The sequence below is a fragment of the Neomonachus schauinslandi genome, chromosome 9 (genome assembly GCF_002201575.2).
Source record: "Neomonachus schauinslandi chromosome 9, ASM220157v2, whole genome shotgun sequence".
NCBI classification, from domain to species: Eukaryota; Metazoa; Chordata; class Mammalia; order Carnivora; family Phocidae; genus Neomonachus; species Neomonachus schauinslandi.
Genome location: NC_058411.1, coordinates 11,722,641 through 11,743,317, shown reverse-complemented (window position 1 = coordinate 11,743,317; position 20,677 = coordinate 11,722,641). Strand labels below are relative to the sequence as shown.

Genomic DNA, 20,677 nt, shown 5'->3' with positions numbered 1-20,677 from the left:
GCCTAGGTGGCTCAATCGGTTAAGCGTCTGCCTTCGGCTCAGGTCATGATCTCCAAGTCCTGGGATCGAGCCCCACATTGAGCCCCCTGCTCAGCGGGGAGTCTGCTTCTCCCTCTGCCCCTGCCCCCCTGCTCGTGATATCTCACTCCCTCTCTCCCTCTACCTCCCTTTCCCTCCCCCCCCCCCCCCCATAAATAAAATCTTAAAAAAAAAACAAAACAGATGAGAAATGGAGGGTACATCAGGACCTCCAAAGGTGACACTCTTCTTCTTAAAATGGGTAGGCAAGTTCGAGGGTACCTGCTGTACTGCTATTCTTTTATTTTATATGTATTATCTAAATACTGTTTTGCAGCCACTCAGTATTTAATAAAAATTTCAAAACTTTAAAGGAAACATGTCTTCCTTTATTAGGAATATTAATAGGGCTGAACAGCATATTCACCACTAATGACAGGTAAACAAATATTATTACTTTCCATCAGGTGTTGACAAAGTCTACTTAGAAAAGTTCATCCTAAATTCTAAAAGCAAGTCACATCTCTTCATGGGGATTCATTTTATTTATATTTTATATATAATTTTTTTACATATGAACTGTAACAAAGAAAGATATTTTAAAGGATTATGCTGCAAAAGAAAAAGATCTAAAGGATAATATACTTTATTTTAATCCATGTGAAATAGAGTGCCCAATATATCTTGTTGAAAAGAGAAAATTATAAAGTTACAAGTGTTAATTAATTTTTTTAGTGGCCCCCAAAATACTCATCTGTGCTAAAGAATTAAAATTTCCCATCATCTCATATTTGTTGTGTCTAAACTATAAGCCACATGGGGAAAGTCCTGAATATCTTGTTCACCATTACATCCCTGCATAGGGTAACAAGTAACCAGAGTATTTACTAAAATTGTTTAGGAAATTATTTCAAGATAAAGATTCTACAGGCAATTGTTCATGAATAATAATATTTGTAAGAGAAAATTATTTCAACCAACCTGTAATGATATCAGTTTTCCTTCCAGATTTTCTGCCTTTTTCTTCCATTCAGCTACAAGCTGTTTGTGTTTTTCTAGTTCAGCAGAATACATAGCTTTTTCCTCTAAAGAGAAAATAAAGTTACATTACTATTCTGCAATTGTGTGATAAAATTAAATTTTATACCACTTGAAATTTTAAGAATTCAACAGAAACAGTTCAAATGTCTCAACAAGAAAATTACACATGCCTTAGAGCATGTGAGCTAGAATTAAAGAAATTAGTTTCCTCTGCCTAAATCCTTCTCTACCCTGTTCATCATGCAAACTCTTCCCTCCCTTCAGAACTCCCCTCAAATATTTCATCTTTGGTAAAGCCTTCCCTACAGCCATACTACTTTGTACACCTGTCCATTCTAGTAAGTATGACATACAATGGACCTTGAGAATTCTTATTTTAAAATTCAAGATTTCAACCACGAGTAAGCCTGAAGATCGAGATATGTACAAATTCAAAGTTTTGCTTAGGCACAAAAATTATAACCCGTTGCTTCATGACCCTCTTATCCCCCAATCACTTGCCCCCTACTAGCAGTTGGTTCACTGCCAATCATTACTGAATGTATTAAACAGACAGATGGGTAAAATGAATGATGTAAAGGAGGTAAATGTGAGGATGGCAGGCAGATGTGAAAAAGCATACTTGGTTATCAGAGTAATACTGCTCTCTGGTCATTGTTACTGTGTCTCCAGAAAAATATTTTCCACCTGGACTAGAAAATGTAGTTACCTCAAGGTATGTGAACAGCTAAGAACAAGTCAATCAGTATTTCAAAGGACAGTAATTACTGATGATTAACTCTCTGAAGTAGATTTAACCTCTGACCAGTATCTCAAAATCTAAGTATTGCTTCTACATGGTCCCCTCTTTATCACGTGATCATCCTTCCTATGTTATCCTTATTAACCTTCCCAAACTCTCACCTTCACTGGTCATAATATGATACTAAAACATATCTTTAATAATTCCTGCATATCACATTCTCTAATCTTAACTGTAAAAGGAGTCTACATTAACTTGTTGATGGCAACTTATCTTTCCCTCCTACAAGTGGGTAACCTTTCAAAGATTTCCCCGTGCCTATCTGAAAGTAGCACCAAGATAGGCCAGAATTCCCAATAGCCTCAATAATTTTTCTTCATTGAAAGACTGACCATACAACTCACCTTGCTGGAAATGCTCTAGTACCATCTGGAGGTTGGAGAGTGATAGAGCATACTGCTTTACTTGCTCCCGAGAGACAGAAAGCTGCAGTGTGGTTTCATCCCTTTGCTTGGAGACCACATTCAATTGCTCCTGCAGTGACTCTACCTGCAAACTGGCCTGATGGCTTCCAACAAAAAGAATAAAAGTCAGGGGTGCCTGGGTGGCTCAGTTGGTTAAGCATCTAACTTCTGATTTCGGCTCAGGTCATGATCTCAGGGTTTTAAGATTGAGCCCTGCGTCAGGCTCCATGCTAAGTGTGGAGCCTGCTTAAGAGTCTCTCTGCGCCCCCCCCCCCCAAAAAAGAAAAAGAATAAAAGTCAAAGTGTTTCTATTACTTTAACAAGATAAAACCACTTCCCTACTTTTTTGTGTGTGTGTATGGAAATACATACATAACATTCACAACATTGTGCAACCATCACCACCATCCATCTCCAGAACTTCATCCTCCCAAGGGGAAGCTCCACATCCATTAAGCAATAACTCCCCCTTCCCCCCAGCAACCACCATTCTACCTTCTGTCTCTATGAATTTGACCTTCCTTACATTTCATTGCATTAAATTCAAGTTAGATTTCAAAGAAACTTTGTTCCCCCTGTTTTGTTAATTCATTCTTCCCGTGAAAGTGACTTTGAACAAATGGCAGTCATTTTAAAGATTAAAAGCTGAACTAAACAAGAAACATAAGTATAATAAAAATTTACAAACAGCCTGCAACATTCATGTTTCCAGGCTAAAACTCTAAGATGTAATTTATCATAAAATTGTAAATTGCAAGAACCTTGGAAGTCATTTTGTCCAACTTCCAACCCAATAAGCAATGGATTCTGAAACCTTCTTCGCTTTTGACACTTGCAACTATGGTGAACTCACAACTTTCCAAAGGCTATCCCATTGACAAAATGCTCTAATTACTAATTATCTTTCACTATCATCTTTCTCTTGCTTTAAATACAATAACCCCTATATCTGCCCCAAATAATAAATCAGAAATCCCTTAGAGATTTATTTATCCAGGTTTGTATCACTGATGTACTTCCTTAATGTATAATGATTACAAATAAGATACTGCAATAGCCTTTCCTGGGTTTTTAATATCCAGTTAATAAATTTTTACTCAGGAGCCATCCATTAAAGCCCATTAAGCACAGCGCACTTTGAGGAAACTTTACCCAATAGCACCCTCTTGTGGGAAGAGCAGTAAATTGATAATCAAGAGACAACTCCGCCCTCAAATATCACTGGATTTTATGCAACCTTGTTGGTTAGCATGTCACTGAACGGGTGGTTGCAAGGATGAAATGCACTATGAGGTCACTCAAAAAGTTAACACCAGGTATTACTACAGTTAATAAAGGGCTCAAAACACTGTAATCTGGTTTGTAGATCTGAGTCACTCATTCAAAAATATTACTGAACATTTGGGACGCCTGGGTGGCACAGTTGGTTAAGCGTCTGCCTCTGGCTCAGGTCATGATCCCAGGGTCCTGGGATTGAGCCCCATGTTGGGCTCCCTGCTCCACAGGAAGCCTGCTTCTCCCTTTCCCTCTGCCTGCCACTCCCCCTGCTTGTGCTCACTCTGTCAAATAAATGAATAAAATCTTATAAATAAATAAACAAATAAATAAATAGCATCAATGCCCACTCCCAGTGACCTTATATTTCACTGGATGGGAGAAGATATAAGGGATGGGTCAACAACTACTTTTGTACCCTAAAGTAAAATGTAAGTGTGCTATCAAAGATTCAAATAAAGCATTATGCAGGTTCAAAAGAAAAACATCACACCAGGGTTTGGTTTTGAATTTGAGGAGCAGGATGCTAACTAAAGCATTCTTTACAAAGGATATGCTATTTGAAGAAGGTGGGACTAATAGCAAAACTGTTAGGAATCAGGCTTACTCTAAGCAGAAGAATATAAAATGAAAAAATAGAAGATGGGGTGCCTCGGTGATTCATCCACCTCTTGATTTCGGCTCAAGTCATGATCTCAGTCAGGGTCGTGAGATCAAGTCCCACATCGGGCTCTGTGGGGAGTGTGCTGTAGATTTTCTCCCTCCGCCCCCCACCCCTGCTCACGCATGCGCCCCCACATGCTCTCTCTCTCTCCCCCTAATAAATAAATAAATCTTAAAAAGAAAAGAAAAGAAAAAGCAGAGGAAATAGGAAAACAGTATCTCTAGCTAAAGGACTGAATAAGACAGTTTGGCTGGATGTAGGTGATAACGCAAAATAAGGCTAATGAGGGTGCAGATAGCCCAGAAACTATTTTTTTTTTAATATTTTATTTATTTATTTGAGAGAGAGAATGAGATAGAGAGCACAAGAGGGGGGAGGGTCAGAGAGAGAGGCAGACTCCCTGCTGAGCAGGGAGCCCGACGTGGGACTCGATCCCGGGACTCCAGGATCATGACCTGAGCCGAAGGCAGTCGCCCAACCAACTGAGCCACCCAGGCGCCCCGAAACTATTTTAATTAGAGAAAATAAGGACCCCAAAATTCGAAGATTATCTAATTTTATTGCCTGAGAATGTTTTGGCATTTCTGCCAATGTGAAACACATACACAAATGATCACTCGTTTTCATTACCATTTTAAACAAGTTTTCTTTCTGAGACTGAAGGTACAATATTCCTTGCAAAGCAGCGGAGTTCACCTCAGAAATACGGTCTCCACTGGCCTATAATCTCTTTGCAGACAGAGGTAATATCTACTATGTCCTTGTATCCCCTCAGCATCATACACAGTGAAAAACAGAAAGATGTACATACCACTAATGGAAATATAAATGGACATGATTTTTCTGGAAGATTATTTGGCAGTACATCTCAAAAGTTTTAAAAATGCCCTTTGAACCAGACCTGCCATTTCTGAAAATTGAAGCTAAGGAAATAATTTGTCATCAACACAAAAATACCTATCTTGGGATATCATGACAGCTTTCTTAGTAATTCTGAAAAGTTGAAACACTTCTAAATGTCCAATAATAAATGACTGGATTAAAGAAGTTATGGAAAATCCAAATAATGGTATGCTATGTAGCCATAAAATGATAATGCAGAAACATGGGTTAACATGTGCTCATACTCATATTATCAAGTATGGAAGCAGATTACAAAATACTATCAACAGTATGACCTTAATTTTGCTTTTAAAAATACATATAATATGGGGTGCCTGGGTGGCTCAGCCAGTTGAGCAACCGACTCGATCTCAGTTCAGGTCTTGATCTCAGGGTCGTGAGTTCAAACCCCGCCTGGGGGCCTACTTAAAAAATATATATATATAACATATACATACATATATAAGAAGCATGAAAAGGCACAAAAAAAGGATTATCTCTGGATGGGACTGTGACTTTATGTTCTTTTTGGTTTACGTAATTTTCCTGAAGTACAAAATGGGTTTTTATAATAAAAAGGGAAAAAAAGAAAATACATTATTTTTTAAAAAGTTATTTTTTTAATTTATTTGAGAGAGAGAGCACAAGCAGGGAGAGCAGCAGAGGGAGAGGGAGAAGGAGGCTCCCCGCTGAGCAGGGAGCCTGATGTGGGGCTCGATCCCAGGACCCTGGCACCCCAAGAAAATAGATTTTACTGAGAGAAATAAAATGTTAAAATATATAAGTAAGGAATCAATCATGCCTCCATAATGAAGCCTCCATAAAACCTCACAAGGAGAGGGTTTGGAAAGCTTCCAGGCTGGTGAGCACTGGGAGATGTAGAGAGGGCTGCCTGCTGGGAGGGAGCTAGAAGCTCTGCATCCCTACCCCATGCCTTGCCCTACCTATCTCTTCCATCTGCTGTTCCCTGAGTTAAGGCCTTTTATAATAAACTGGTACTCTAGTAAAAATAAAATAAAAATATAGAAGCAGGGACCTAGTAATTCAAAAGTTCCAACAAACCAAGAGCTCATTCATACTGACTTAGGTCTTTATCTTGTTACTTCCTTTTTTTTTTTTTTTTTTAAGATTTTATTTATTTGACAGAGAGAAAGACAACAAGAGCAGGAACGCAAGCAGGGGGAGTGGGAGAGGGAGAAGCAGGCCTCCCGCGGAGCAGGGAGCCCGATGCAGGGCTCGATCCCAGGACTCTGGGATCATGACCTGAGTTGAAGGCAGACGCTTAACGACTGAGCCACCCAGGAGCCCCTACCTTGCTACTTCCTTTACTCTCTCCCTTCTAATATCCAAACTTTATTCAACCTTAGATCATTTGATCACGAATAAAACCACATATGTCAAATTAGTTCTTTGGGAGCATGACAAAGTCAATTAAAATCCGTCAGGAGAAAAAAAAAAAGAAAATCAGAATTTAAGTCTAAACTCTTAAAACAGTGAGAGGCAATTATCTAGGGTGGTAGTTAGTACACTTATAATAAAAAGTAAATAATAAATAAAATTATTTTTTTAAAAAGGAAAAAAGAAAAGACAGATTCAGAGAGAGCTGTTTGAATGCCAGATCTGGTCAAGAGTTACAGACCCGAACATGAAACACACACATACTCTGCATCTGACCTTGGGCAGCTTACTAATAAACCTCTTTACCCTTAGTATCTTCATCTGTCATTTGGAGATAATGAATTTCGTAAGAGTAAATTGAGGTAAGCCAGGAAAAATGCTTACTGATTCTGACACTCAAGAAGTGTTCAACTGGGCGCCTGGGTGGCTCAGTTGGTTAAGCGACTGCCTTCGGCTCAGGTCATGATCCTGGAGTCCCGGGATCGAGTCCCACATCGGGCTCCCTGCTCAGCAGGGGGTCTGCTTCTCCCTCTGCCCTCTTCCCTCTCGTGCTCTCTGTCTCTCATTCTCTCTCTCTCAAATAAATAAATAAAATCTTTAAAAAAAACAAAACAAAACTATAAAGAAGTGTTCAACTAATGTGAGTGCTAAAAACAGGGAAAAGTTACCTTGCATTTTCCATTGCATTGGAAGATGAAACTAGCTTTTCCTCCAATACTGTGACTTTCTTTCTCAGTTTGGCCTCTCTATCTTCTGCAGCCAAAGCTTCGCGTGTGTAAGAATCCTCTGATTCTAAAAGATGGTTACGCAATCTCTCTAGCTCCTGGTTTAAGCGTAATTCTTTGTCGCGTAAATGTTGAACCTAGGCAGAGGACACCTCTTTATTTTTCTTCTATAAAATGTTCCCCTTTCCCCTCTACAAGCCACTTTGTTATCAAATCTTTTGCCCATTACTGAAGTATATTAATTATATACTAATTACTCATATTGCAAGATGTATTTATATTAGGAAAAAAGTCTCCAAAAATCAACTTGACTTTTCATCTGGAAGTTTTATTTTTTAAGAGCTCATTCCCTGTGGCTATAATGAAAAATGGAATTGTACCAAGTACAAGGCTCTTTGTGACAGACCACTTTTTCAGTAAAAATCTCATTTTTTCATACGTTATGGGTGAGAATTTTTTTTTTAAACTGAAGTGTATTTGACAATATTATACGAATTTCAAGTATACAACATAGTGATTCAACAATTCTACATGTTACACTCTGCTCACCACGGTAAGTGTAGTTATCATATCATCATACATTATTATAATTTACTGACTATATTCACTATGATGTATTTTTCAGCCCTTATTTGACTTATTTAAAACTAGAAAATTTTACCTCTTAATCCCCTTGACCTATTTTGCCCATCTTCCCTAAACCCCTTCCTGCTAGCAACCACCAGTTTGTTCCCCATGTTTATGATTCTGTCTCGTTTCACTGTTTTTTTTTGATTCCACCTAAGTGGAATCACACGGTATTTTCCTTTTTCTGTCTGACTTATGTCACTTAGCATAATACACCCTCCAGGTCCATCCATGTTGTTGCAAATAGCAAGATCTCATTCCTTTTTACAGATGAGTAATATTCCATTTATACACCACTTCTTTATTCATTCATCTATCAATGGACGCTTAGGTGGCTTCCCTATCTTAGCTCAGTAAACATGAGGATGCATGTACCTTTCTGAACTAGTGTTTTCATTTTTGGAGGGTAAATACTCAGTAATGGACTACTGGATTATATGGTATTTCTGTGTTTAATTTTTTGAGGAACCTGCATACTGTTTTCTACAGTGATTGCATCAATGGGAAACTTTTTTTTATACCCAAGATATGCCATGGTTTTCACTTTTGAAAACTGAAATAATATATACTCTGGGAGGTGAAGATCCTACAATATAACACATCGGAGGAAGACTGAGAAAAAATCACCTAAGAGAGAAATTAATTTTAATAATTCATTCTAGTTTTCTTAACAATTACTAAGCTTATTGCTTGAATCAATTTCTTTAGAGTAAAAGCATACCTCATTCTGTAAAGCACTGTTTTCCATTTGTTTCTGTTTCAGGGCCAACATGACCTGGTCTCTCTCCTGTTGAAACTTAACTGTCTTCTCCTGCATTGATTTAACTGCATTTAAAAGCTGATTTAACTCCCCAGTCTTGCCCTTTTGGAAAGAAATAACTTTAGCCTTAAGAAAAACACATTTAAAAGGACACGTTTTCTTCATTAAATAATTAATTTTGAGATACGGTTAACCATAACAACATCATCAAAAACAGAGTCTGAGAAACTGTCAGTCTAGAGAAGCCTAAGGAGACATGACAACTAAATATAATGTGTTATCCTGGATGGCATCCTGAACAGAAAAAAGACATTTGGTAATTTTTTTGTAAAAAAAAAAAAAAAAAAATTAAGGAATTTAAAAAAAAGTAGGAACTTCAGTTAATAGTAATATATCAATATTCGTGAATTCGTTGTTACAAGTATAGCATAGTAATCTAAGATGTTAATAAACAAGGGAAACTGGGTGTGAGGTATATGGGAACTCTATTATCTTTTCAACTTTTCAAATAAACTATTTTGGAAGACAAAATTAAAGAATTCTCTCTCTCACTCTCAAATAAAATAAAATCTTTTAAAAAAAAAAAGGTTTTAATTCAAAAGACACAATCTCTTCAAATTTACCCTATACAACAAAGTGTTCACAGATCCCAAAATCAATCAAAAGAGTATGAGAGAGAGTTATGTGTGTGTGCGTTCATTCAGCAGGCCTGCACAACTGTTCCTCAGAAAGTACAAGTCACTGGCAAAGAAAAGACAGGGAAGTCATTTCAATACTTCTGTTTTCTAAAGAAAAATATTAATTGCTACTAAAGTCTTTTTTTCTATTTAAATTAACCTGTTGCTAAAAATGTTTGGAAAGATCTAGTAATTTAGGGGTGAAACCTCCAGGTACCTTTGAGGAAAATTTCATAAAACCCTGAAATGAGTATTTCTGAACGAACAACTTCACATTCCCGTTCAAACATAATTATCTATAAAGTAATCAACCCATTGGAAAATCTTCTCCACCCCAATTTTCCTGTATACAATTCCATCCCCAACATACCTGCTCTTTTTCTTTCAGTAGCTGCTCAAACGCGAGAGCCTTTTCCTTCATTGAATGGCACTCAAACTCTTTTTCTCGAAGCATCATGGAAAACTTTGTATTAGTCTCCTGTAATGCTTGATACTCTGTTTCCTTTTCCCTGGTTGTTTGTACTATTTTTTCATTTTCTTCTTTTAGTTTGCAAATGTCCATTTCTAAAATTAATATCCGCTCCTTCAGGTTGGTTACTGCCTGCCTCAAAAGTTCATTTTCATTCACTTTGTTGGTGAAATTTTCATTTAAAGAAAGCAACTGATCACTTTTGGCTTTGATTAAGAGGTCTTTCTCCTTAAGTGACTTTTGTAAGACATCTTGTTTCTCCTTTAGCTGCTTAATTTCTGAATCCGTCTGTTCCTGTTCTTTTCTTTCTAGCTCTGAGGTGGCAGCAATCGAATCAGACAACCTGTGATTATTTTCCTGGAGCGTTTTAATTGTTGCATCTTTTTCCTGCAGTGACTTTCTTAGCTCTTCTAGCTCCTGTGTAGAAGACTCCCTCGATGTATCTGGCTTAACTGTTCCAAGAGACTCTGCTGGCTGGGAAGGAGGCGATGATCCGGAGGAGAGTTGAGGTGAAATAATATCAAGTTTTCCTAAAAGAAGATCTTTGGTGCTGCAGAGCTGCCCTATGCTGTGCTGAACCTGTGCTAGCTCCTGCCCAAAATTTTTGAGTTTGGTTTCATTCTGCTCATAACTTTGGATCAGGCCAGTGTAGTCCACTTGTAATTTAGAATTATTATCACTGTCAACCAAAACTTGTGCCTGAAGCTGATGGAGTTCCTCCTGAAGCTGGGCGGACTCGTGCTGCATATTCTGGACCGTGGTCATCACCTGCTGTTTCCACTCTTCCATCTTCTTCACTTGTTGTTTTAATTTGTCGCGTTCCTGTAGAAGCTCCTCAAACTGATTGCTGTTAACACCTCCAACCTCATTCCCAGTGCTGGATGTTTGTAAAACTGTCAATAAGGTCTGGCATTTCTGACTTAATGCATCTATCTCAATGTCTTTTTCTCGAATGATACGTGATAAATTCTGAACAGTTTCTCTAAACATTTCTTGGCCACCACCTTCAGATCTAGTGGACAATTTTTTATTTTCATCTTGCAGCTTCACGAGAGCTGCCTCTTTGGCAGCAACGACATCCATCATTTTGTGGTATTCCGTTTTCAGGTGGCTATTTTCCCTAGTCTTCTCACTCAAAACAGCTAATAACTGTTCTCTCTCCATAGCGTAGGCCTGCAGCTGCTGCTGAAGGTAGACAACATCCTGGGTGTAGGAAGCTGAAGAAATTCTAGCGTGAAGAGCTTGTATCTCCAAGTCTTTCTGCTGGATGATCTGAGTGAGTTTACCAACCTCATCTTTGGACAGCTGATCAATCTGTTTCGTTAAAGATATATTCTTTTCATTTAGAAGTTGAATCTCCAATTCTCGTTCTTTTATTCCTTTTACTAATCTCTCCGTTTCGGCTTTAGATAAATCATGTTTTTCACTGCCATTTTCTATGTTAAGGCTCTGTACTTTCGTTTCTTGAAAGATCTCACAATTCTCCGTTTGAACGCCCTGTCTTTCTTCACGCAACTGGGTTTTGATTTGTTCAACTGTTTTTTGCAAATTCTTAATCTCCTCATCTTTCTCTAAGAAGAGTTGGGTATGGGTGACATTCATCTGCTCATGCTGGCACTTAAACTCATCCATTTCCTTCTTCTGTTCCTCTAAAGACTGAAGCAGCTGCATTTTACTCTGGTTTTGATCTTCAATAATCTTCTGATGATGTTTTATTTCCTCCTCAAGATTCCCCTTTATAATATTCAGTTGCAACACCTCAGACTCTAGCTCAGTAACACTGTCAAGGGGTTTGGGCTCCACCACAGGTGCAGCTCGACTCTGCTGCTCCCGGAGCCGCTCCAGTTCTTCTTTTAGATGATTGTTTTCTTCTTTCATGGACCCAAGACTTCTGTCTTTTTCCTCCATGGTTTGCTTCAAAATTTCATTTTTTCTTAAGGCCTCAGTATATTTATCTAACTCCTCCTGAAGCTCTGAACTTCTTTCTTTAAGTTTTTCAATAAAAATTTCCTTCTCACTTATAAGTTGTGTTAAGTGCTTCTGCTCTTCTAAACTAGATGACAAAATTTCCTTGGTTTCTTGATGATGAGTATCCATTTGTTCAATGTTCTTTTTGAGTTCTGCTATTTCAAAGTCTTTCTCTTGACTGAGTTTCATTAAATGCTGCTGTCCCAACTGTAAAGCAGAGGTGCTCAAATCACGTGCCTTTGACAGTTCTTTAATCATCTGCTCGTGCTTACTGGCTTCTTCCAACAGCCTCTGTTCAGCCTGACTCAATTCTGCTTCTAACTGTCCTTTTTCCATTTTTAGAGCCTCCACAAGAGTGTTTCTTTCCAGAGAAATCTGATTGCTACCAGCAATGGATTCTTCCAACTGATGTCTTACATCCTCACATGCTAAAACCAACTTTTCATTTTCCATTTTGAGATCAAAAGCAACTTTGTTTAAATTGTCATTCAGCTTTTCTATTTCTGAAAGATTTTGCTTTAAATTTCTGACTTCGGCTTCCCTTTCTTTAAGTAAGTCATCCTTAAAATCACTGCCAGAGTCGCGATTTAGAGACTGAGTTAACTCATCCCTGACTCTAGAAAGCTCTTCCTCATTTTGTTTAATATGTTCCTTAAGTCCACAGTTCTCCTTCTGCATGTTTAAATTACTTTCTTGTGATTTATTTAGCTGATCTACTAAATCTTCTACTTTCTCCTCAAGCTTCTGCTTGGCTAAATGCAAATCATTTAGGACAAGTTCACTTTGAACTAACTTCTCTTTCTGCACATCTAGCTCTTTAGTCATGTTCATTTTATCATCTTCAAGTTGATGGACTCTCCTCTTCTCATCATTTAGATCTTTTCTCAGTTTACTAATGATGCTGTCTCCCTCATTTTGTTGTTTTGATAGCTGATCTTTTATCAGAATCATGTGCTGAAAGAAAAATAATTTGTATGGTAACTTTAAGACATTCTCTCATTTTAGTACCTAACAAAAATTTTGTAAAATGTCATAAATAATAGAAGAATAATCCTCAGATGCGTCTAATCCTTCTTAAAACAGTACTTTTTAAAAAAAATCCCAATATTTAGGACCACCTGGGTGGTGCAGTTGGTTAAGCCTCCGACTCTTGGGTTTCGGCTCAGGTCATGATCTCAGGGTCGTGGGATCGAGCCCCACGTCAGGCTCCACGCTCAATGTGGAGTCGGCTTGAGACTCTCCCTTCCTCTGTCCCTTGTCTTGCTCATGTGCACGCCCACACACACTCTCTCTCTCTCAAATAAATAAATCTTTTTTTTTAAATCCCATCATTTAATCGCAACAAAATTACTAACACCTTACAGCAAATCAATTTCATTAGAGACTAGAACTTAAAGCCAGAGAAGGTACATGACGTATGTTGCTCATTTCCAACTCTTCAACACTGGGGTAGGAGTCATACAGCCCGTGAGCCAAACCCGGCCAGCCACCTGTTTTTTTTTTTTTTAAGATTTTTATTTATTTATTGAGAGAGAGAGAATGATAGAGAGAGAGCATGAGAGGGTGGAGGGTCAGAGGGAGAAGCAGACTCCCTGCTGAGCAGGGAGCCCGATGCGGGACTCGATCCTGGGACTCCAGGATCATGACCTGAGCCGAAGGCAGTCACTTAACCGACTGAGCCACCCAGGCGCCCAGCCACCTGTTTTTGTAGATCAAGTCTTACTAGGCTACAGCCACGCTCATTGTTTACATGTCACAAGAGCAGAGCTGAGTACGACTGAGACGACTATATGGCCTGCAGAGCCAAAGAATATTTACTATCTAACCCTTTACAGAAAAAGTTTGTCAACCTCTATGATTAGATTATCAATGAAGCAAAATATTAATTAAATCACATGTTTAAATCACACCCATCACTTTCACTTGTTACTCCAGTGTTCAGTATACTGAGAAGAGCTCTGGTTTTCACATCGTGTTACCTTTGTAGCTTCTTGGTTCTGTCTGTCCAAGTCCTCTAACTCAGCTACAAGCATTTCCTTCTCAGTGAGACTCTGATTAAGTTCCTGCTCCTTTGCCTCCAAAGTCAGTCTTAAGTCATGTAATGTTGAATTCAAATCCATATCTCTCGCAGCTGTACTTTTAATTACTTCATACTCACTGTTCAATTTTAAAAGTGATAGCTGAAGCTCTTCCTTAAATAATAAAAAGGGGGAAAAACAACATATACTGTCAACTGGAAGAAGACACTGAAAGATTTAAAAAAAAAAATTACATATATATATATATATATATATATATATATATATATATATATAAACAGAACAACTTGGGAATCTATTCTCAGATGCCTGTGTCGGAAACATGACCGAATAAGACTTCTGCAACGATACATAACATTCAACAATTCGGGGCGCCGGGGTGGCTCAGTCATTAAGCGTCTGCCTTCGGCTCAGGCCATGATCCCAGGGTCCTGGGATCGAGCCCCACATCGGGCTCCCTGCTCAGCGGGAAGTCTGCTTCTCTCTCTCCCACTCCCCCTGCTTGTGTTCCCTCTCTCGCTGTCTTTCTGTCAAATAAATAAATAAAATCTTTAAAATAAATAATAAATAAAAATTCAACAAATCACAGCCTTCACTCGTGCAATTTTATGTGCAGCTTCAAGAAAAACATTTCTGTAACACCAAGACAAGATGGAATGACTGTTAAAGTTCATCCAGCTCCAGCTTCTTTATACAAAAACTTTCCCATTTGGGAGCCTTCCTGATCCCACTCCCACCACTGCTTCCCTTCTGTCTGCTGCTTCTCTTGCCCCACACACACTCTTCAAAATGTTCCAAGTCTCCCAGCTCTCTGCACTTCCATTCCCTAATGCCCAGTCACCAACAACCATAAACTAAATAAACATCTATAAAAATCAACATTCATTCACTAATTAGAAAACAAAAGGCTTCTTTTCCCTCATTAAAGGAATTTCCCTTATTACTGGCTCCTGTCAGCACATGAAACTTTTCTTTGACCCAAGAAAGTAGGCTCCTTCCTTCCTTTGCCAACCAACCTGAGCAGAGACTAGGTTCCCCTTGCTCAACTTTTAACAGTCTTAAAGATCTATCTATCTATATATGATTTTTAAACTATATTTTATGTTCTGTTCTACTGGTATTTAATGCTTTTCCTCCAAACTCCAGAAGTGGGACAGTTCTCTATGCTCCAACACTGTTTCAACCTGATTGTGATGTTTGTGATACAAGAGTTTAAAGCCTTCTTTCACCAATAGAGAAATATCAAACTTCTATGGAATCTACTTTAAAGCAAATAAGAATCTTAAATTTCTACAAATAAAGAGACTATACATACCTCACAGACCAATGACAACTAGAACATCTGCCTCACGATTCTCATTTTAATTCCAATTCAAAAGTTTATTCTGAACTACAGTTGATGAAAACAGCATTCTCTTATGCCTTTCTAAAGTTATATGCACGAGGGGACATGGGTGGGGGGGATGGGGTAACTGGGTGATGGGCATTAAGGAGGGCACGTGATGTGACAGGCACTGGGTGTTATATGCAACTGATGAATTACTGATCCCTACATCTGAAACTAATGACGTACTATGTTGGCTAATTGAATTTAAATTTAAAAAAATAGTTATATGTTCAATCAGGAGAATCACAAGTTTTTTCTCAGGTAGATGTTAAGAACATGCACGGCCTTGCAGGTACGTTTGGCATTCTTAAGCAGTGAGCAGACCCGTTACCAGAGAAAATTAAAGGACAAGTTATGAAGGATTACTTAACATCAAAGAAAGGAGCAACAGCTATCAGGCCTGGCTACAGAATCCAAAAATATCACGGCAAAGTTACAGATCTATCAGATATGCGCAGAGATCTGCAAACTACGAAGTACACCTAGGAGAGTTAGAGAAAGGAGCAGAATGCAAAGGGAGCAGAAAAGAGCAGAGAAAATATAGATAATATAAGAATTAAGAAGTGTAGGAGACACTGGCTTTTAGTAGATAGAAAGGGTGGGGGCAAGGATCCCACAATGCATACAACAGTGCATAAAACTAAGAAATTTCCATGCTGATAACATCCCTTTGAGAAACACTGCGTATAAGCTAATGTAGAAGGATGCTGAAAATATGTTAAGGTATACATGAATAGTATGTATAGTATGTTAACTGTTGTATTTTTTTAAAGCTATTTATATAATCATACATACATAAGTGTAGTCTGGAAGGATGGACATACAAGAAACTGGTAAGAAAGACTGCCTTCAGAGGCACCTGCGTGGCTCAGTCGGTTAAGTGTCTGCCTTCAGCTCATGTCATGATTGGGATCGAGACCTGCATCAGGCTCCCTGCTCAGCAGGGAGTCTGCCTGTCCCTCTCCCTCTACCCTTCCCCCTGCTTGTGTGTTCTCTCGCTCGCTCTCGCTCTCTCCCCTTTCAAAGAAGTAAATAAAATCTGAAAAAAAAAATTTTTAAAAAGACTGTCTTTGGAAAAGAGGCCAACCGAAAGAGGTGCAAAGGATACTCCATTTGTACCATCTAAAGGTTTTCCATATGAATTACTGAATTTGTACATCAGTGAATATGTATTATTTTTTAAAAATTAATTTTTTCAATTGAGTTAAGACACGGGCATATAACTTCATAATACCAGCTTAGAACTATCCTGCATTTAAGCACCTGTCTTAGTCAGGGAATTATCCCCAAGTACTATAAACATAAAAATACCTTTCCCCATCCCCAACACTGCATTACAGAACCTTATTCCAACCCTGCTACCAATATACACAAAAACTCTATCTCTACCACTGAGAACGTATCCCTCTTCATCCCTCACCACTAAGAAATTCCACCACACCAGATACGTTCCAGGACATTCGAGCAGTTAGTAGATTCTGTAGGACGCCACTACGGCCACTCCAGACTCTAGAACCACCTGTGTATGTTGCTGCTGTCCGGACTTCATCAGAAACCAAAACAGTCTTTACCTATCTTTTTTGCTCCTACTGTATGCCTACTGGCTGCCTCATCTGTAAATGTGAACTCTGGCCAGCCTCTCATACTTTGAACTTTGCCCAAATACCTCATCCTGGTCTGACAAGCATCAATGACATCAGTTTTATCCTCAGGACTCTCAAGACCTAAACATTCCATTTTGATATAAACTGGCCCTTGGCTGTGACCTGTAATACACACATTTTAATTCTGCCCCCATTTTTACTGTACCTACCTTTTCTTGACTCAATAAGGACGTCTGTTTTTCTAAAGTTTCAACATGCATTTTAAGTTTCAAATTGTCTTCAGCGAGACTGTTATCCTAAAAAATGTTAAAACAGTATTTTTTCAGATAAATTTCAAGTTTACAAAAAAGCAAGCAAGCTGTACTATTGTGCATTTGTACTCAGCATTTTTCTAGTGATACGTAAAAATTATAGGCATGCAACACTGGACCATCTAAAGCCAGTCACTCATTTTATAAATATTCTTAGAATTTTATATTTCAAAAAATATATAAATACATTTACAAAATAGCCTCTAATCATTAGTAATAGAAGCAACTCTGAATTCCTTCAGAGAAATCAAAATGCATTCCTCACTGTGGTGGAAAATCTGCTTCCACTGTCTATAAACATAATGTCTGTCAAATTAATCTTGAAAGTGATATACTTGCATTTTTAAATTATGTAACTTTTAAAATTATGTCAATTTATGATTCAAAAAGTTTGTTATTAATCAGCAAACATAAAATTACTAAGATGCAAGTTCCTAGGATAAGTTCATGTGAATTTGTAAAAAACACAAAACAAGCAATTACAATAATCAAAATATTTTTTCTTGATAAATCAAAGCTAAAAGCTTTTTCTCTTTAAAATTAGTTTACCTGGTTTAAATTACTCAGTCTCAAAATTTCATTTTCAGCATCTGTAAAAACAACAATGAATCTGACATTAAAATTCTTCAACTTAATAATTACCTCCTATATTAAACTCAGGAATAAAACTCAATTAAAGTAAAATTTATTTAGAGGCACAATCAGCAAGCCCAAATGGTTCGTAGTGAAATGCATTTTTGTTGTTTTATATTTTTATTTGACTGTATCAAAGAAATCAAAATATAAATGCCAGTTAGACGCTCCATTAAATGCAGTCCTATGGAACCATAGAAGAATTAATTATAATTGTATTGAGGATGAGTTATAAGTTATTGCCTTGATAAAAACATTAATAACAATGTTTCAAAATGAGTTGATTGGTTTGTGTAGCAGGAAACAGTAAAGGGACTGAGATTGGGGGGAAATGGTTAAAGACAAAAATGTATATTTATACCACAACGATAAAATAATCTCTCAATTCTCTAAAGTGACTTAGACATGACAACAGATAAAAAGACCATTCAAGCTGGAATTACAGATAGATCCATATACAGAAGTGGTTCTAGGACAAATAAACAAATAAATAAAATCTTTAAAAAAGAAAGAAAGAAAGAAAAGAAACGGCTATAGATAACCAGGCAAAAGAAATCATGACTGGCTGAAGTTTTTCAGTGGCAATGGAAGTGGGGAAAAGAGGAAGAAGGACTAAGGCAGCAGATTTGTTTTTAAAGCAAATAAACTGGGGCGCCTGGGTGGCTCAGTCGTTGAGTGTCTGCCTTCGGCTCAGGTCATGATCCCAGGGTCCTGGGATCGAGCCCCGCATCGGGCTCCCTGCTCTGCGGGACGCCTGCTTCTCCCTCTCCCACTCCCCCTGCTTGTGTTCCCTCTCTCGCTGTGTCTCTCTCTGTCAAATAATAAATAAAAATCTTTAAAAAAAAAAAAAAAACCCGGGGCATCTGGGTGGCTCAGTTGGTTAAGCGACTGCCTTCGGCTCAGATCATGATCCTGGAGTCCCGGGATCGAGTCCCACGTCGGGCTCCCTGCTCAGCGGGGAGTCTGCCTCTCTCTCTGACCCTCCCCCCTCCCTCTCATGCTCTCTATCTCATTCTCTCTCTCAAATAAATAAAATCTTTAAAAAAAAAAAAACACCAAATAAATAAAACCTTAAAAAAAAAGAAAAGAAAGCAAATAAACCCATATGAGTCATCCAATATGCTAAATAAATGGAAAAATGTATTTTGAAAGGAGCAGAGCTACTTGGAAGTCAAATGAGAGAGAAGTCTAGAACCCTAGTGAATGGCCTTCTCTTTGCCTTCGTGGCAGCTCCCAGGACTGAGGCCCTTCTAAGAAACCCTAGAGCTCCTCTGGGGTATAATCCTGAAATATTACTGAACCAGAGAAGCTAAGGAAATAGAACTTACAGGACATGCTAGGTGATGACTTCAAATTTTCTGGTAAATCACCAAGGTAAGGAGAGGAAGAGGAGGAGGAGGACATGGTGACTTTGAACCTAACTCTAATTGGAGTTTATAGAGTTGGCCATCCAGGTCAGGAACTCACGATAAACAACTAGCCAAGGGGTGGGGGGAACACAGCACACAAGGGCTAGAAACCTCCAGAGCAGCAATGAAACGGTTCATAAAGTGAGAGTTTATATTGTGAGAAGACAAAAGTGCAAAATAAAATACAGCTTCACAGGTAAGAGCTCCCATTATGTGTTCCTGGCATGAATGAACACCGGTGTTTGGCCTATTTCATTTAATAACTTACTTTTTCTAACACAGAACACAGGTAACTAAGTATCATCTTGAGCATGGAAAATGGTGAAGGACCTATGGCTCTTATCACTCTCATGTCTGCTTAGATACAGGACATCATTTCAAAAGGAAATACAGAATTTTGAAAAAGGAAGGCTGCATTCCCTCATCGGAGGGTCTGGAACCTAGAGTTTCGGAAAGTATCTGGTTCTATGCAGACTAACAGAAATAGGCTCATACCTCCTCCCAATAAATAGCTATATATACATTTCTCAGAAATCTACATGGCCTCCTACATCAATGAGTTCCATGTAACTACTTAAAGGATGAGAAAGGGAGGCTGAGAGACATCCAGCCAACAATGAAGACTTTTTAGTAGAAAATTCCTATTTGTGATCCATTAATTATGGCACTGAATCCAAAACCAAACAATTCTATTCCACTTTTACAGTCAATTACATGAATACTCCACTTCCATAAAGTACTCAGTCTGTCTCTAAAAACTAATATGCAATAAAACACCAATTATAGGTGAGTTCCAAACCTTTTACACCAGACAGTGCTCGCTGCAGTTTGAGCACTCCCTCTCCCACCGATGTACTCTGTGGAAGGATTCGTTCTTTTTCTATCACAGTATCACTTTGCTTCACAGCCTCGGGCTGCAATTTCCTACATTCCAGTTTCCAGCTTTCACATTCTTCTGTTATTTGTTTGTTTTCAACATTTAGGCGTTCTTGTTCCTTCCTCAAAATCTCCCTGTCATTTTCTGCAGAAGATAATTTTTTATTTATGTCTTTTATTTTATCCTCAAGTTCTTCAATTCTTTTTATAGACGCTACTTTTTCATTTTGTAGATCCTGTATAGTTTTTTGCATCTCATGGATTTTCGAGTGATCAGTTATTACAATTCCTGAGCCACCTAGAACATAAACAGAAAATCAAGGACAGCCAATGTCAACTACCAAGAGATAAGTAGCTTGCTATATACGACCGAGAGATTTAACAGACTTGAGAACTTGAAAAATCTTCAAAGTTAAGACAACAATGAGATATCATTACACTCCAATTAAAATGGCCAAAATTCAGAACACTCACAACACCAAATGCTGGTGAGCATGTGGAGCAGTAAGAACTCGCATTCATTGCTGGCAAAATGCAAAATAGAGCCACTTTTGGAAGACAGTTCAGCAGTTTTACACCCTTAACATATGATCAGCAATTGCACTCCCCAGTATTTACTCAAAGGAATTGAAAACTCTTATCCACATGAAAACCTGAACAATGATATTTATAGCAGCTTCATTCATAACTGCCAAACTTGGAAGCAAA

The 20,677-nt window shown here is 38.1% G+C and overlaps 1 protein-coding gene across 2 annotated transcripts in view; it reads right to left on the bottom strand.

Moving 5' to 3' along the window:
- Positions 1-20,677, bottom strand: part of TRIP11 (thyroid hormone receptor interactor 11) — a 63,494-nt gene that overhangs the window by 22,566 nt on the left and 20,251 nt on the right. For both annotated transcript variants that reach the window (XM_044917895.1, XM_044917896.1), the window contains exons 7-15: positions 19,902-20,267; positions 17,601-17,641; positions 16,950-17,036; positions 13,690-13,902; positions 9,644-12,664; positions 8,558-8,698; positions 7,153-7,346; positions 2,206-2,369; positions 1,000-1,103 (exon numbers count right to left, since the gene is read on the bottom strand). In XM_044917895.1, coding sequence (XP_044773830.1) covers positions 1,000-1,103; positions 2,206-2,369; positions 7,153-7,346; positions 8,558-8,698; positions 9,644-12,664; positions 13,690-13,902; positions 16,950-17,036; positions 17,601-17,641; positions 19,902-20,267 — 4,331 coding nt within the window. The remainder of the gene's footprint in view (positions 1-999; positions 1,104-2,205; positions 2,370-7,152; positions 7,347-8,557; positions 8,699-9,643; positions 12,665-13,689; positions 13,903-16,949; positions 17,037-17,600; positions 17,642-19,901; positions 20,268-20,677) is intronic.